Source organism: Montipora capricornis, chromosome 4 (genome assembly GCF_036669925.1).
Source record: "Montipora capricornis isolate CH-2021 chromosome 4, ASM3666992v2, whole genome shotgun sequence".
Classification (NCBI taxonomy): domain Eukaryota; kingdom Metazoa; phylum Cnidaria; class Anthozoa; order Scleractinia; family Acroporidae; genus Montipora; species Montipora capricornis.
The window spans coordinates 5,643,594-5,646,093 of NC_090886.1; the positions used below are offsets into that span (position 1 = coordinate 5,643,594).

The following is a 2,500-nucleotide window of genomic DNA, read 5'->3' on the forward strand; positions in this document are numbered from 1 at the left end:
TAAAACATTACGTGATTCAGTGCAAACGAAGGAAACAAACTGAGCATTCTGATAGGTCAATTATCAAAGGAAAGTTCCAGATGGCCAATCAAATGTAAACCATAGATGACGAGTGTTAAGTAATGCGCATGCGCTGTTCCTGTTTAATTACGATTAATAATCAATGACGAAGTTTTTCGCTTATATTTGAATAAGGGCAATTTTCCTGAGGCAATTTGGAACATGAAGTTGAATGCATTGTGTCAAACACTACAAATTGCATTTACAGTTTTTTCAGTCTTTGACAAAAATTACTCGTGATCATTCATTCCAGATTGCACCCAATTAATTACCTATACAATCACTCACCGTCCAACTTATGCTTATGATACCGTCTCCAGACAACAGGGTGGATCTTAAATCCTTCGGGAAAAGGAAAGGCCCTAAAACACAGAGCAGATAAGTGAAATTACACAAGGTAAGCGACCTCTCTTGAAAGAATATTAGGGACATTCTGTGAAGTCGCTTTCATTGGAACGATAAGACTTGATATTCGTGAAACTTGGAGGTCGAATTTTGGAATGGCTTATTCACCTTAATAAAATATCATTATGGGCCTTCATTAGATCATGAATTGATGTATCACAAAGGCCTGGCCATCATAAATTTCCATTCCTTAGTGGGACAAACGACCAAAACTGTTTACTGACTTGGTCCATCCCGAATTCACTAAAACTAAAGCAAGAAACTTAAAAATCAACTTTTCTCTTCAAAGAAACACATTGTTTGACCTTTTTTTTTTCCTGGAAAGTTGATAAGCACTTTCCATGCTCGAACAACTTGGAATAATAAAGAAAACGTAGACAAAGGTATCTTTTGATATGCCGTCGTTGATGTCCTCCACTTAGGCTCCCTAATCTTTTATTTCACCTAACAATAATCCCAACTTATGAGATACTTACGTTTACTTCCGTTAACGCACCCGTCTACAATACGGCCAGGGAATCCATACCCGAGGCTGTTGTTGGCCCGGACTCGGAATTGTATTTCATTCCATTGCTTCAAGTCATTGACTTCATAAGAGCGACTGAAGCCACCTGGAATCTCGACCAGTTTTGAAAAAGAAGGCAATTGGCGCTGGTTTAAACTATGACCAACAGGCATAGACCTCCACTCGATGATGAAGCCGGTTGGAAGGATATCTGAAGGCAGTCTCAGCTCCCATGTGATATTCGTGGTGTGGTTTGTGCAGTTAGCCACCTGAACATTGGTGGGAGGGAGAGGCGCTCCTAAATCAACGAAAAAGATACAATTTTACTAGCAAGGAACAAGTGCCATTGGAGGAGAAGAAGATATTTCTGCTTTCCCTTGGAATTGAATCACGTTTATGAAGATAGGTTGAGAGACCCTACTCCATACTCCATTCCCCACCCCCTCCCCTTTCAAAAATAAATTTGCACATTTTCAGAAATTGACTTTGAGAAGCGACCATACTCACCCACGACGAATACAAAACCAAGACTGGTTAAGAACAAGTCGAGTTAAGCAAAAAATTAGCCTGGCGGAAACCATTACGAGACGCTTCATGAAATGAGCGTTGCTTGAAGACGATGATGATGATGATGATGATGATGATGATGATGTGGATGACGATGACGACGGTCAAATCGAGACACGGTGAGTGTGCAGTATAGTGATCACTTGACAGGTATTTTGTTCGCCCTCTTGCCTATCATTGTAAAGGACTGGTTAAAGCGGACTCAAGCCAAAAAAATAAGCATATTTTATTTACACTTTAGGCCATGTACAATAATGTTTTCAACTTTTTTTCTGTCCGTCGTTTTTCCACCTAAAAAAAAGGTTTTTACTCCGATTTTGGGCCATCAGCATTGCGGCTTAGAACGGAGGAGTCAGCGGTCATTTTTGCAGTTTATGACGTATGATATGGGGAAGACATGCGAGAGCGCCCCATATAGAAGCAGTGTTTTTTACTGATGTTTGACGTGAATATTGAGTCCGCGAAGAAACAGAACAAAGAAGAAAAGATCCACAGCAGCACTCGTTTCTCTTGATTACGAAATCTCTGTTCCCCATATCATACGTCACAGCAGGGTGCTGAGTTAGTTTTTGAGCCCTTACCGAAAAGGGAGAAACAGGGCGAAAGGCTCAACTTCGAACGTAATTTTTTCGCAAAAAAACAGAAAACGAGAAGAAATAACCCCACACACTTAACTTTACTTATGTTAGGCTTTCCAAACACAATGTTGAAAAAATTGCTGATTTTGGCTTTCAGTTCTCCTTTAAACCATAGGAAACAAAGCCACCTCTCTTAATATGCTAAACAAAGCGGCCGGATATCTAGTCAGCTCGAAAAAGTGTAGCTTGCTAGCCACGCGGTGACAGTCACTAAGGAGCCACCAAAATTTATTCCGTTTCTTTCTTCTTTTCCTTTTGCCGGTTTCAAATGTGGCTTTGTATACTATAATTTTAAGCAAATGACGAAATAGTTGGGTACAATTTT

General features: G+C 40.0%; 1 protein-coding gene across 2 annotated transcripts in view; it reads right to left on the reverse strand.

Annotated features, from left to right (window-relative positions):
* Positions 1–2,500, reverse strand: part of LOC138045345 (uncharacterized) — a 93,202-nt gene that overhangs the window by 77,267 nt on the left and 13,435 nt on the right. For both annotated transcript variants that reach the window (XM_068891801.1, XM_068891802.1), the window contains 2 exons: positions 942–1,268; positions 349–422 (listed from right to left, as the gene is read on the reverse strand). In XM_068891801.1, the coding sequence (XP_068747902.1) occupies positions 349–422; positions 942–1,268 (401 nt within the window). The remainder of the gene's footprint in view (positions 1–348; positions 423–941; positions 1,269–2,500) is intronic.